The 14,190-nt window shown below is 37.4% G+C and overlaps 1 protein-coding gene across 7 annotated transcripts in view; it reads left to right on the forward strand.

The window, feature by feature from the left end:
* diaph2 (diaphanous-related formin 2) overlaps nucleotides 1-14,190 on the forward strand; it is a 728,830-nt gene that overhangs the window by 443,876 nt on the left and 270,764 nt on the right. For all 7 annotated transcript variants that reach the window (XM_041797008.1, XM_041797014.1, XM_041797011.1 and 4 more), the window contains one exon: nucleotides 7,226-7,355. In XM_041797008.1, the coding sequence (XP_041652942.1) occupies nucleotides 7,226-7,355 (130 nt within the window). The remainder of the gene's footprint in view (nucleotides 1-7,225; nucleotides 7,356-14,190) is intronic.

Raw genomic sequence — 14,190 nt, forward strand, 5'->3', positions numbered from 1 at the left:
TACATCCATTTTGCAATGGAATTATAAAATGTATGGCGAGAAAAGTTTTACAGACACTGCACTGTTCTCAGAGACGCATTTGACCAATCTGTCTTTTTAAGAGTGAATTTTCATGTTATGTGGATTTGGTCTAGTATTATGTCAGTGACTTTCAACTGTCAATCCTTATATTAGTCCATTTTTCTTTAATTGTATTCAAATGCTACTCTCTTATCTAAGATCCCTCATTTTCTTCAAACCAACAACAGTGAGTAAAATCCCAAGGATTGCCCATTCTCCTGCCCTTTATGGACACTAAATAAATGTACACTGCAAAAAAGACGGGCTTAATATAAGATAAAAACACTAAATCTGAGGAGAAGGGCACTCAAAACTAGTAAAATTATCTGTCCATGCAGCAAGATGATTTGACTTAATAAAATATCTAGAAATAAGTAAGTCGGCAGAGCCCTTCAAAAGGGTTAAAATAAGCAGAAGATGATGGTTTTAGGCTTAGATTTCTTAAAAGTGAACTTCCTATAGCCTAAAAATAAGTGAACTATACTAAGTATAAGTAAATTCATTTCTTTCATTTCTTGCTTTTTTTTCAAATTGAGCAGAAAAATTGTAATATAATTAAATATTATCAAATTTAATGGGAAAAAAGTACTTAATATTAGAAAAGTATGATTACACTGTGTAGTTGGTTCAACCTGAAATAAGTCTAAATCATGTTACAACTGAACCATAAAACTTAAAACCAGTCCATATTTTCTTTTCAATGTTGTTTTAATGTGTTTGAAGTCAGAACTATTCTGCTCAATAAATTGCATTTTATAATTATGCTTTTTATTGGATTCTTAAACCAAGCAACTTGAGTTTGTTACTGAATCTTGAAACAAGATCTATTTGATGAGACTGTGAGTGAGAGAACTAATGTAGCTTATTTTAACAGTTATTTACTTAACTTAAAGACTTCCTGACTAATTGAGACGATAAAGATATGATCATGCTTGATTTTAGATTATACTATAAAGTTACACACCAAAAATAAGAAATTGACTTTTAAAACAAGATAAATTATCTAACACTTCTGATCTAAGTTTTTAAATCTTGGTAAGCACCAAATAATTTGCAGAGCAGGTTAAAGATTAAATATGTCACTCTTAAATCATCAACACCCTGTTACACCAAGGACAAAAACACTGCAGTCTAGAAGTATATAATGTACAACTCATCAGTATCATTCAGAATTACTGTTCCAGCAAGTGAACTCTTTGTTTCCATTCATGACTTCCTGATTGTTTTTACCTCTCCCAGCTTTCCCCCTCTTTATTACACATTAGTTGGCAGATGAAATCAGCATACCAGAGATGCACCTTCTTGTGCAGTAATGACAGTTCAGGGATAACAATAAACAAATTAAAATTTAAAATCCATGAAATTAAATTGTGATTACCCAACGTGAGCAAATGATTGATCCTCATCTAACAAAAAAGCGTGTGTGTGTGTGTGTGTGTGTGTGTGTGTGTTTGCTGATGCACAGGGGTGTGATTCTGACTGCTGTAATTGTTTCTATTCACTATTGTCTTAATTTGAGTGCGTGTTCACACATGTGTTCGCCTGTGCACATGTGTGGGCATGTCCAACTGCAGGCTGTTTACAGCTCGGATATTATCAGTATGAGTACACAGAGGTGGGTTGTGCTAATTAGTTTTCCCAGCATGCCTTTCGAGCAGCATGGCAATCACAGTGGGGAATGAATATGGAACAAGTTCCCTATGCACTGATGTGGAGACTCTGGCTTTTTGTGAATGCACAGACAAACACACATACTGCATCCTCAGTAAACACAGTGAAGTACTTTGATTCAAACTTTCCTGCTCCACTGTTTTATTCTCAGGAGTCTGGAATCATCATCAATGTAAGCCCTCTCTCTGCTTTATTTACATGTTTGTTTACATGTTTTAGACCAGTATTAGTGGGTACAGAGTCTGGTAGGTCATGTTTTATTTTGCCTCCTCCTTAGGGGATGTGTTTCTAGCCAGTCTGCCATTGCCCAAATTTGTTGGTGACTATGCATTGTTTCCCTGAAGCAGGGTACACACTATTCAACAATCAGGCCAGTTTTGGGTCTGATTCAAAAGAACAAGCATTGCCAACTGGGAAGCAAACAACACCTTCAGTAAATCAAATTTTACTCGCCTCCAGCTCAAAATCTCGACTTTTTCCATATATTTTGTGGATTTTCAATAAATGGAAGGCCAAAAACTATCAACAATTATTTTACATATTGTCCGTCAGGTTTGTTAACGCTAAAGTCACAAACCTGACATGCCTGATAGACTGTTTCTTTACACGACCATCCCATGGGATATACGTAGCTCACATCCTTCAAGGAAAATGTCCATACAAAGTGTTTTGGAAGGACTAAACCTATCAAAAATGTTCAGAAAGTGATGGGACAAATGCTCTGTCTGTTACATTTATTACATTTATATTGACGCAGTAGGCACGCACAGCTCCCGTGAGTAAATGAAGCTCATTTTTAGTTCATGCAGGACATAGTAGTCATACACCCAGCTGTGATCACCTGACATTTAGCAAATCACAGCTATTTCTCTATTCTATTCAGTCTATTTAAATGACATACTTCTCTCTAATCCCTGCTTGCATTAATGCTGATGCACCACACTGCTGCTGCTGGCAAAGCTTCACGTCCTCCATCCCAGCCACCTCCTTTATAGCATAAAGCTTGTTGCACCCTCATAATCAGGCTACAATGGATCTAATGTTTTTGAACTGTTTGTATTTAAAGCACGTTGTCTTAAATATATCCATCCATATGTGAGATTTCTATCCATATGCTCCTTGGAAAGTAAAAGCATGCTGCTTGATTAATTCAGGGAGCATCTTTAGAGCAGAGCCTTCTCCGCCAAGTAAAACTGAATAACCCATTTCACAACAAAACAATTGAAAAATTTGCCAATAGTGTTCCTGAATGAAACTACATGAGGCTAATAGGCAGTTGCTGCTGTTTACTAATGGTGGAGCCAGTTGGGAGAGGAACAAAACCATCTTTTCTGTGGAAAAAACTTTCAATGCACTTCTTTGCATTTGACAATGAAATGTCGTCCACTTCTGGTAAAACTGCCTCCAAGCTTATAGCTTCACTGGCAGCTGCTATTGCTTACCTGATTGCAGTAGAACTAAACCACACCTGTAGCTACCACCTTGTTCCCCTTAAATGATGCTGACTGGTTCAGCAATTTATCAGACCAGACACAAACGTTTCAGTTTGCTTTGCAAAATGGATCTGCCTGATGACAGACATTTATGGAATCTGCTTGTGTATATCGTGCTGTTTTGGGGATATAATTTCTCTCCAAGCTCTATAGCACCAAAGGTATTTCATCTGTCATTGCAGATCATAGCTGTCATGTGTTGGGTCTTTCACAGGCTTAAGAGGACATAAATACCGGCATTTTCTTGAATATTTCTGCACATTCCTCACTTGAAAAGGACTGAGTCCTGTAACTGGAAAAAAAAACCCTCAATTCCACTTAAACACTTTAGACTCTTTTATATCGTTTATTTTGAAAGATTCAGTCATAAAGTTCAAAGGTTTCCACTTCAATAAATTTTCTTCAGTTTTTTTTTTTTTTTTTTTTAATCTTGCTAGATGTTAAGTTGTAAGGCTTTAGACATCAGCTGCTTGGTGAAAAAAATATATATTTGCAAACCTGCTACATGTAAACAATTAACACATATCTTCTCATTGCATACTGTTTATGCAAAGGAAATTCACAATATTAACATTGCCTTTATCAGTATTATCATTTTCCGAACTGCAAGAATTAAATTTGAACTTCTGTTTTTAAACAATTGTATTCACTTTTAGCATTCACATTATTTATTGCATTTTTGTGTTTTATAAAGTAAACATCAAAATATCAACTTTAAAAAAAAATCCATCACACAATCTAATTGTATAAAAAAATTAATAAGAATAAAAAAATAAAAATAAAACTCGTGCAAACTCTGCGTTTTCTGCAAATCTATTGGCGTAAACCCCTAAATAAAAGTCGGGTGTGAAAGATGAGCGCTGATCCAGTCAGCAATCAATCAATCAGTTATCACCATCTTGTAACGTTCAAAAACATGACAATTTACGGTTCTTTATTTGACTTTAGGATTTTTTTAGACACGAAAGAATAAATTATTTATTCATCTAATTGTTTGTAAGTAAACAAGAACAACAGTAATGATAAAAACAAATGTGTGATTGATTTATGTATCTAATATACATGTTTTGCAAATTAGATCAAGAGTTTTAACTGACTCACATGTTTTGATTTTAAGGATGATTTTAGCATGTGGTTCTGCTTATTTGCATTTTTCTTTATTTTGTGTTTTTAATATCTTAACAGTCAATATTCTTATTAAGGTAAGGTCATTTTTATTTATATTAATCTGTAAACTAAACCACAAATCTCTAGTTTGACTTGATAAATAAATTTTTTCTTCCTTTTTTTTAAATTTATTTTATTATTATTATTATTATACTAATACACATTTTAGAATATGTTTTCAAAGAAATGTCTCATTTAAAAACTATATTTCTCAGATTTTCTTTTCGATAATGGTTCAGCAGCCCAACATTCAGATGAAGCATCTCCTCCCTGGCCAAACACCAGCAGCTTCCTCTTGGATGCCTGTTTACAATCTGCTACCTGGTTGCTACATTTTTATGGAGCCCTGTTATCACAGAAGTTGGCCAAAGGCTGCACACTCATTGCCCTAATGCTGAAGCCCAACAACAGGCCAAACACAGCCAAACAGGATAGTTCAAGCAGAGGGCAAAGCCTCCACAGTCACAGACACACAGCCGCACATCTCCAGTAATTCATTAAAGCTTACTGACATGGAAAACTGCTAACCTGGCACACAGGGCATTTTCCTGGTGGGCCGACACACTTCTGGGCTGGTGCATTTATCTCTGATTTTTTTTTCTTTAATTGCTAAACACTGGCTCACATAGCAGGGGCAGCAGCCCATTGGCTGTTTTCTAATGACAGTTGGCCAGCCCAATCACATCTCCTACAGGGCCGTGCCGACCACTTCCATCTCTGTTTGCTTCTGAACCTGAAGGAAGCAGAGCGTCAGGGTAAAAATGATCACTTGGTCATGTTAAAAGCATAAAGTCTTCATCAGAACGCCACAAAATGTGTAACGGCTGTCATGCAGTAACAGATGGAGGACTGAGGTGTGAGGTACAGCGGGATAGGAAACAGAAGGAGCGGGTGTGTGTCAGGGAAGCAGAGGTACATGGTGAACATGAGGGGAATGAGGCCATGGCAATATCAGTATTAACTGAGCATAAAGTGAGTGAGTTAGGTCTTTAGAGGAGCTTGATATGATCATCAGTGTTAGGCTGAAGGATCTCCTAATAAAGATTTATGAAAAAGCTTTTTGAGGTGAATCTGTTGCTCTTCTATGCTTTTATATGTCCTCTTACCACACTGTGAATGTACTCCATTACACCTAAAAATCTTTCATTCAGTTATATGTACTATAAGTTGTCCTTAAATGTTCTGCAATACTGTAAAATGTTTCTTGGGAGTATCTTAATATTGGTTCATACACATTTTTTTTATGTTGAAGGTTTTGCATGTGTTCATATTAACACAGATTAAACAGTCTTTCCTGAAAAGTGCAGTACTCACCTCTGGGATGTAATAGATCAGAAAATAAAGTACAGAATCTAAGGATAAGAGGGGCTGCAAAAAGCATTTGCAGCCCCTCTTATCCTTAGATTCTGTACTTTATTTACAGAACTTTATGTTATTTCATGACATTTCTCTAACATGTCATGATTTTTAATCTAGACTAAAGCTGCAAATATCCAAATGAAACAAAACAGTTACAAAATTAATTGTGATTAACACAACTCTAATTCCAAAAAAGTTGTGACGCTGTGTAAATTGTATATTAAAGCAGAACGCATTGATTTGCAAATCTCATACATCCATTTTGTATTCACGCTGATGATGCCGATCACCGATGATCCCAAGCGATAGTGCATGTGTTGTTTACAATCTCAGGGAGACAGATCTCTGTGGAGTAAAATGTAAAATGAAGCTCACCTTTTTGCAGGTCTACAGACGGCTCCTGGCATTTATATCCCCTCCAAAGCATTTTTAATACAGGCACAAAGTTTAGTGTTTATTTGCTTTGATACTACAAATCCACTTTGCTAAATCTATGATATCACTATTTTTTATGTTGTTTTTTTTTTTTTTGTTTTGTTTTGTTTTGTTTTTGTTTTTGTTTTTTTTAATAAAAAATCAAGCACTGTTGCTATCAGTTCCCAGTTTGACACAGGAAGTAATCAACAAATATTTCCTGTTAGCCTGTCAGCCAATCATGATGCCCCAGTTTCTTCTTTTGTTCTTTTCTTGGTGCTGATTGTCGTAACCCTATCCGTCCCGGAAACCCAATTTGTACTGCACATGTGCAAACGCGTCTACATGCGCTCGGCGGCCTATCGAAGCGTTTTACAGCAGCTAAAGATCAACAAGAGTCAAGATCTGACAGTTTGGGAAGGAAAGGAAATACAGTCCTCTTTGGCCTAAATAATGAAAAAAAACTGAGTAATGTGTATTTTATGCACAGAAATACCAGTTTTATCGGGATGAATGATAGTGATAGTTTCTGGTGTGTGTTTGCAAGTGTTTTTTCCCCCATCTGATAGACAACGCCTGTAGGAATTAAATGCAAAAGGCTTGGTTATTGTTAATCTAAGAGATTTGCATAGAGTTCTATGAGGTCCATTTTCCACTTTGTTCTTTAACTTGGTCTTTTTGGTGACAACTTTTGATACAGTCATGTGACATCCTTACAGCACAGATATTCTGATAGTCCAGGCTGTCCTGAAAAAATAGATGAATGTAAGTTAATTCTGCTATAGAGGGTTGAGATTCTTCAGGCGTTTTAGCAAAGCAAATACAGGGGGACCAAACACTGTAAAAACTGGCTTTTGGTGCCCAGGGTTAAGTCCCATTGCTTTTACTTTTGCAGTTGTTTATCAACACGAACAGGAACATTTGTAGAGAGAAAGAAAGGTGTTTTTTTCTTACCAGTCCTGAAGTAAAATTATAGAAGTCGCTGTGCAGTTTGCACCCTCAGTGTTGAAGTAGCTGCGAAAATCTGGGTTAACCATTTTATTTCCATTTCTCTTTTCTAGCTCCGAGACACCAAATCCATCAGTCATAATACAACACTTCTTCATTTCCTGGCTGAAAAGTGTGAAGAGAATCATGAAGCCATTCTGAGGTTTCCAGATGAACTGGAGCATGTGGAAAATGCCAGCAGAGGTAAGTCACAACATCTACTGCCTATCACATCACCACCTGCACATAAAACCACCTTCAGCCTACATTTTTTATTTGTTTTACTTACACCCATTTGTTTAAGACAACATATTATCACTCTTTAGTTCTGCGTTCCGTTCGACTCCCACTTTGTGACAGGAATAGAGCTATTTGTGTGACCGCGCTGTCATTCAGCCTGTCAATAAACTAATTCCACTCTAATTCTATTCTCAAGCATTTGGTGGAGTCCCTGCAGGCTTATTTACTTTGTTAGTCTCCTAATTGGTTATTTAATCTAATTCAACTAATTAAGCACTTGAATGAGGCTGCCAGCCATTGTGTAAGTGGACTGAATGGTTTCTGTGAGCTGTATATATATATTTAGATGTCTATTTTTCATGAAATTTGAATGATATCAACTTTGTCATTTGAGGAAATGAAGTAGATGGCGGTTAATTGGCTGAGACCAGTAAATAAATGTCTCTTGCTGAAAACCCTCAGGAACTATTTAAGGAGCAGGGATGCAAAAAAAGAGACAATCCAATCTGGGCAGCCATTGTTTCTCGTTTCATTGATCACCTTATTTCATTAAACAGGGTTTTCACCAGCCTACTGTAACAGTCAAATGATTTGTGATAGCATTAAAGGCCCAAACACGCCTACATGGTTCATCTGAGGTAGGCCTATCATAATTATGATTAGTGCCTCCTTCTGTTTGTGCTATTAAGAAATCCCTCTTTTTGTAACTCCCCTTGTGTTTTATTCCATCTGTTTCACCGAGTCTTTAGCACGTTAAAGCCAGGTAAACGAGAGAGGCTGAAACCTCTGCCGACGTGCCTGTGAAAGTCAATTTTATTAGATTTACTTTGAGGCAGAGCGGAACACGGTGATCAGAGGCCACGCGTTGGCCAGCTCCATGTCTATGGAAAGCTTTTATTGCTCGTTGAAGAGCAGAGCACTGCTGAATAATTTAACTCTATCTCCAAATTCTTCACAAGCTTTCGCTCTCCTTTCAGGGGAAACTGAAGAAAATTAAATAAAGTTGCCTTTTCACCTTAATACACTGTTCATCCTTACAAAAAGTTAAAAAAGAACATGAGCATGATGTCCTTTTTTAAGAACTGTTTTTTTTTTTTTTTTTTTTCATTCAAATTTGTCTTTTCAAACCTTTCACTCTCAGTTTCAGTTGGTTGACTCACTTCAGGCGACCTGTAAGGCTGGAGTGTTTTTCCTCATTCAAACCAGGTTTCTACTGCACGATAAGGCCAGTCTTTTATTAGTAATTCATAAAAGGAGTGTCCATTTGAAACAAACTTATTGTTTATTTGGAATTCTGTTCAGTTGCTCACTGTGAAAACTAGATGAAAAGCCAGTGTGTGCAACCTCTACCACATAAGATGAATTACATATCAACACAACCTAACCAAACATGTCACGCACAAGACATACTGTGAACCAAATGGACCATGTTGCTGTGTCTTCTTGGATAATAAGTCTCATGTGTGGACCAAAGCATGCTCAGCCTGTCTACTGATTTCTGATTGTTGATTGCCAGAGGCGTGTGGGGGCAGGGTTGACTCAAAGGGACACTGACAGCAATGTAGCAATCAAATGGCCAGCCACAATGCTGGGGAGTAGTCCATTTAATGCACATTGTTGATAAGTGCAATCAGGGATAATTTCAGTGGGAATTTTATCTGCCTTGATTGGCTGCTTAAGATTTCCTCTCTTCTAGTGCACGAATGATCTTTTTTACTGGCGTTGAAATGATGCATATTCCAATAGGTTGTTTGCAGTGATGTGATCCCAATGACGTGCAAATGTCAGAAAGGGGGCCGGACTGAAGAACTCTTGTTAGGAGTCAGTGAGGACAAAGGAAAGTTAAAAGCTAAGGTCAGAAGGTAAAGCTTGACCTGCACTCCTCCACAATCCTACACTCTACAAAATAATGATCCTACAGGTTAATCAGTCCAGGTGTGGAGGCAATCTAAATTAGCACAAAAAGTAAGGAAATTTGTGTTTGGTAGAGTATGTCTTTGTTGTAGCAATGCTTTTTGGCAATTAATCTTATATTGTTGGAAAGCCTGTTTGAAATGGGGCCACATTTGTGAGGACCATGCATTTGTGGGATGAGCAGCAGAGCTGAGTATGTGGGTTGCACCCACTAGAAATGTTCCAAATCTTCTCTGCCAGTGCCAAACAACTTTTCTGCCTATGACTCTTGTTTGGCATTGTTTGGTTGATTGAAGTTTGAAGAATCATGGCTTATTGGCAGTTTAAAAAATTAATTCATTAACATCCTCTCCAAATTCTGGAGGTAGTCTCTGATAAACCCTGCTCTGTAGACGTGTATTGTCATCTTGGAGGATAGAGTTTGGTCCCAGACACTGGAGATAAATGCCACTGGTTACAGAATCTCATGTGACTATCTGTGCACTGAATGATTTGAAATGAAAGATGATTGCTCCTTATTGCAAATCTTACTAGTATAATTGGCAGAGTGTCTGTCTGTGTCGAATTGCATGCCACATTGTTGCTCCAATTGCCCTTGGTACCTCTAAGAAAACTTCTTTACTGTACTGGTTCAAAACTGGTGCCATGAAAAAATTACATATACAGTGCTTAACAAATGTATTAGACCACCACCCAAAGTAAGGTTTATGCCACAGCTGCCCTAAATTAACAGCATTGGTAATTACCAAAATCATTTTTTATGTTTCTGCAGTGGTTAATACACCAATATGTAGAGGCTCTTTAACCAAAATGATATTTTTGATGCAAAAAAATATAATTACTATTGTTATCCATGAATTTTCAAATTTACTGATTAACAAAAACCTGAAAAAAAAAGTGAAGCACATTATAATTTATTGATTATTATGTCAAATTATAGTTATTTACTTGCATCCCTGAACAGAAAGATGAGTTTTAGTGGTTGAATGTTATGCTTGATTCATTTCTGACTTCTCAGAGAAGCCCAGTGAGCCAGCTCAAATTTGGGTATAAAAATGTGAATTCAGTTTGAAATTCCTCATTCCTGTTCAAAATGGTAAAATGTGGAGAGCTCACTGGAAATGAAAGAGTCCGCATTAAAGCACTTCATGATGCAGCTGTGGCATAAACCTTACTTTGGGTGGTGGTCTAATAAATTTGTTAAGCACTGTATATGAGTACAGATCTTCTATAAAATCCTAAAATGTTGCGCTAAGTCATCTTTTGGGGATTGTGCTGCATTCCATGTACCTTGGATGTCAGATCTTGGAGTGACGTCACATCCAAGTTTAATGGGTTCCATGTAAATGCAAGCATGAAAGAATAAGTGACAGAGCTGGAGAACAATTGGACTTTGTTGGGTCAGAAGGACATAATAGCATGGCAGAAACAGAGTCAAGATGTACCAACTGTCTGCCCGAGCTTTTGGAAGTTCTGCAGTTTTTATGACACACAAACTTTCCACAGATCAGGAAACAATTTCACCTCTTTATAAATGTCAAATAAGCACTTCTCTGTGCTCATATTAAACAAGATGTTAGAGGAGATGTGTCACATGTTGTTTGAGTCACTGAGAAATTATGATTTAATTGCTGTTTTGTCAGCTGTAGTCATTGGTGCTGCGTAAAAATGCATGAATATGGGTCTGCCTCCGTGTAGCCCATATCACATGGCCCACCTGCCAGGTGGTGCTCTGTTAAAGCTACGCAGGAATTTTGTGATCGCAAACTTTGTAAACAAGTCAGAAGGCACAGCTTTAATATCCTTTTTTGTGTTGTTGGCCTATCACTGCACTGGTGCAGAGATGTTGCATTCGCATGCAGTTACTTTGGAAAAGAAACACCCTTCTCCATGCAAACGGGCTTTATTGCATTAATCACCTAATGATAAGGAGAGTAATAGCATGGCATAAATACGGTAAAGATTAACCTACTGTCTGTGAGAGCTGATGGAAGTGCAATGCCGTTTTTGTGATGCATGAACTTTCCAGAGATCATGAAACTATTTGACCTCTGTATGTCCCACACAAGACTCTACTTATATGATGGCTTATTATAATTGCTACCTTGAACTTTCTGGGTTCATACAGGTACTTTTTAAAGATATCTTTACTATAGTTGTGTTGATATTACATGTATTACTGATACTGTAGAGATATAAAAACAGCTCAGGCTCAACTTCAGTAGTGCAACTGATATTTTCTGACTGTTTTGATCATCATGTCTTTCATATCTGAAGTTTGCAGTCAGGAGTGCTATAGGCTATTACAATAAAGAGGCCTTGTGTCATTAGCTCTTAATCATATTTGCTCTGATTCATTCTGAATATGAAGGTAAATTTACATCCATAACTACTGCCTAAGTATTGGGTTCTTTTTTTATTATAATTCCATTTTCAGACTCTGAAAGGTGAAGGTTGAGCAAAAAAACAGATGATCATAAGTTGTATTACATCATAAATCAGTATGCAGCCCATGAACTAGCCTGGCAGCGGAGGAGCAGAGGAGAGTGGGTGTCCTTACGGAAGCAGGAGGTTAACCATAACTAAGACAAGTCCAGCACATGGACGTACTCCCTCAGGAGACTCTCTCCCAGGATTCAGCCATTATCAAAGCCTGCCTGTATCAAGGTCGGTTTTGATTAGAATTCAGGTGATTATGTAAGGAGGCAGGGGGAGCATGCTGCAGATGTCCTGAATATAACCTGGACAACGCAGAGGGCCATGCATCAAGAGTTCACTGTGGTCATGTGGCTTTACATAGCAGAAAATAATTCAGTGTTTCTGTTATTAGTTAATGAACTGTTATTTTAATTCAGCTTTGAAGAAGTGGGCTTGCATCCAGTCAAGGCCAAAATAACAACAAATCTTTAAAAAAATGTCTAGATTTCCCTGTTTATTATAACTCAAGCAGATAAATGGATAATGAAACTCATGTATGTGAGCCTTGGCCTTTATCTCCCTTTTAACATCATTGATTTGAGTACTAATTGAAACAGTGTTTTACCTGTGTTATATTCCTTTAGGGATTCACAGGCTCAGATCATTTACATTTTAAAACATTTGTGGAACACAGGAACCTATACTCGAGCTAATGCAAACAGAAAAAGCTTGAAAGCTGTATTTATAAGCCTACTTTTACATGCACTCGACCAGTCTTAAACTATTTGAGGTTTTCTGCTGGAAGTTATAACAGAAAAAAGGGAAGAGCTGGAGATTTGTTGTAATGTTTCAGGTACAAGGAGCACATGGCTAGAAACCCTCATATGGATAGAAACATTTATGACAATATTGAAAACATTAAAATTAGTTCAAAATAGGGGTGTAACAGTATTTGTATTCGGCCCGTACCGTCACGGTTCGGTGCACGCAGTAATACGACGAATATGTCTGAGTGAGTATTAAAAAAAAGTCGAGTTCTCACTTCAGTCCAGGTGGTGGCAATGAGCCTAAAAGCTGCCGGCAACCGTCACTACAGAAGAAGGAGCAGTTACAAAAACAAACGAAGAAGAGTGATGGCACGTGTGGAGTTAGAAGAGCCGCTGGCTTCATTTAAATCACCCGTATAGCAATGGTGCTCTGGCTCTGTGGATTCATATTATCTTTACCTACAACTATCAGCCTCGGAGGAGTGAGAGAAGGACTCTGCAGCTGTCATAGGTAAAGTTATCCTCTGATTTCACACGGCTTGAACCTCTTTATCCTCCAAGATGGGCTGTGACAGGTTCTTCCAAACTTTGTAGTAGGTTTCATTGGTTAAAAAAGTAGTCCAGTGCTGAAGTCGGTGTTGAAATCGGCAAAAAAGACGTTAATTTGCATATTTAACAAGCTAATTTCTGGTTGTGTGATGATGCGTTCAAGTTAGCTGGGAAATTTTAGTGTTTAAATAATGGGTATAAAAATGTCAATATATCAATGTAAATAACCTAGTTATTCAAAAATGTATTTATTTATTGATATTTTTAATCTTTGAAGAAATTTTGGAGGGAGGTTGCAGCATTATTTATAATTTAAATTTAATTTATTCAGCCTGTTTATTTTAATACAATGAAATTAAAAAAATAAATTTTGTTTATCTGCTTCAATCACCGTACCGAAAACGTACCGAACCGTGACCTCAAAACCAAGGTACGTACCAAACCAAAATTTTTCTGTACCGTTACACCCCTAGTTCAAAAGTAATTAATTTATTGTAGCATGAATCTGAATGAGAGTGCAACAAGTTTTATGCTATACAGGAGGAGGCTGGGGTGGAGGAGGTAGAGCTCTGCCAGCAGCAGCAGCGGGATGCATCAGTTAATACATCAATACAAGCAGGGATTAGTGAGAAGTATGTCATATTTAAATACACTGCTGTGTTGAGAGAAAGAGCTGTGATTGGCTGTGGGAGCTGGGATGGGAACAGCTGGTCTTCAGCTAATCACAGCTGGGCATATGGCTACCATATCCTGCATGAACTAACTCTGAGCTTCATTTGAAATAGTCCTGTATTATTAATTATAGGCAGAAAGTGGCTGCCAAATGAAGATAATGTTATGTACTGAGATCCTGCTTTATATATTCAGCCCTTACTTACTTTTATCCATCACACGCCTGTTTCAATTACTCCCCACCCTAAAACCAAAACTTAAGGATCGATTTTATTCATACATGATTCCAGGGTCTTTTTTGCCATGGGCAAAGCAAATGGCCTGGATCTTGTACAGTGCATTTCCAGTCATCTGACTACTCAAAAGTGTTTTTTTAACAGCAGAGGAAGGTTGCAATGGAGACTGGCCATCAGCATAAGCTTATTCCATGCATACGCGTCCATCAATACACATGGGAGCAACTTGGGGTTGCCCAAGGA

This window comes from Cheilinus undulatus, linkage group 10, assembly GCF_018320785.1.
Source record: "Cheilinus undulatus linkage group 10, ASM1832078v1, whole genome shotgun sequence".
In the NCBI taxonomy this organism is placed as follows: Eukaryota; Metazoa; Chordata; class Actinopteri; order Labriformes; family Labridae; genus Cheilinus; species Cheilinus undulatus.